The 1,342-nt window shown below is 52.9% G+C and overlaps 1 protein-coding gene across 1 annotated transcript in view; it reads right to left on the bottom strand.

The window, feature by feature from the left end:
• Window positions 1-1,342, bottom strand: part of JMJD6 (jumonji domain containing 6) — a 13,841-nt gene that overhangs the window by 7,209 nt on the left and 5,290 nt on the right. Inside the window, exons 3-4 of the mRNA XM_011966299.1 lie at window positions 1,047-1,334; window positions 554-942 (exon numbers count right to left, since the gene is read on the bottom strand). Coding sequence (XP_011821689.1) covers window positions 554-942; window positions 1,047-1,334 — 677 coding nt within the window. The remainder of the gene's footprint in view (window positions 1-553; window positions 943-1,046; window positions 1,335-1,342) is intronic.

Here is a 1,342-nt window from a genome sequence, read left to right on the forward strand (position 1 = left end):
AGATCAGTGGTTCAACTTTAGCTGCACATTCAGGTCACCTGAAGAGCTTTCAGAAATTCTGATGCCCAGGCATCACCCGAATTAAATCAGTCTCCCCAGCAGGGCCCAGACAGGCCTCAGGAGCCCCCTAAGTGAGTTCAATGTACAGCTGAGAGAGTACTCACTGTTTCGAAAAAAGATTACCAACTGAACTCGGTGAGCAAATGCTGTTGTAGATAAGATTTTAACCACAGGCCGGGCGCGTAGCTCACACCTACAGTCGCAGCACTTTGGGAGGCTGACGCGGGCGGATCACCTGAAGTCGGGAGTTCGAGACCAGCCTGACCAACATGGTGAAACCCCGTCTCTACTAAAAATACAAAATTAACTGGGCGTGGTGGCGCATGCCTGTAATCCCAATTACTCAGGAGGCTGAGGCAGGAGAATCGCTTGAACCCGGGAGATGGAGATTGCCGGGAGCCGAGATCGCACCACTGCACTGCAGTATGGGCAACAAGAGTGAAACTCCGTCTCAAAAAAAAGATTTTAACCACTTAGCTGCAGAATACTTTACCTGTAAGGGGGCCTGCGCTTCTCCCCAGCATACTGGAAAAGGTCATCAGTGAAAAACTTGGGCACCTTGTAGTCTTCCAAAAGTTTCCTTCTTTTAGGGTGTTCACCATAGCTGCTGTCAAAGATGTAAAGGGGACTGTCATCTCGAGTGCTCTCCATGTACTCGATGTAGTATTTCATCTTCATCTTCACTGAGTAGCCATCGTTATCCTCACCACACTTGAACTTCTGGTTCCGATATTTCCTTTTCAGGCGCTCCAGAGTCCATTTCTCCTGCGCAGACCAGCCCTCTTGTGCATTCAACAAAACCACGGGCTTGTAAGGTCTTTCATACCGCTCCACAAACTCTTCCACAGACAGCTGTAAAGCATCTGCCCTTTCCACGTTATCCTGAGGGAATCAGAAAAGACCTGTCCAGTTAAAAAAAAAAAAAAAAAAAAAAGAAGTCCAGTGGCAGATAAGGGTGTCCCCAAGGCTAATTGGTAATGGCAAACCGAAGGAAGTTGACTCTCATCGGGCTCCTCCGGGGTGGGGGGAGGGCGCGTGCGTGAGGCCACGTCGTTCCTACAGCCACCCCCTCGAGAGCCCTGACAGCCAGGTCCCCGAGGGGACCCGCCGCCCAAAGGAGTCAGGGACGACCGGCCTTCTAGTTGAGAGCGCCACAGGCATGGGACTCCCGTCGTCCGCCGGAGCAGACGAGCGGCCACAGCATGGGAGGAAGCAGGCCCGCCCCGGAATCCGCGCCTCGGGGACCCCAAACTCCGCGGGGTGCGGCTGAGCCTCTACAAGG

The sequence above is a fragment of the Mandrillus leucophaeus genome, unplaced genomic scaffold, assembly GCF_000951045.1.
Source record: "Mandrillus leucophaeus isolate KB7577 unplaced genomic scaffold, Mleu.le_1.0 Scaffold1, whole genome shotgun sequence".
Classification (NCBI taxonomy): domain Eukaryota; kingdom Metazoa; phylum Chordata; class Mammalia; order Primates; family Cercopithecidae; genus Mandrillus; species Mandrillus leucophaeus.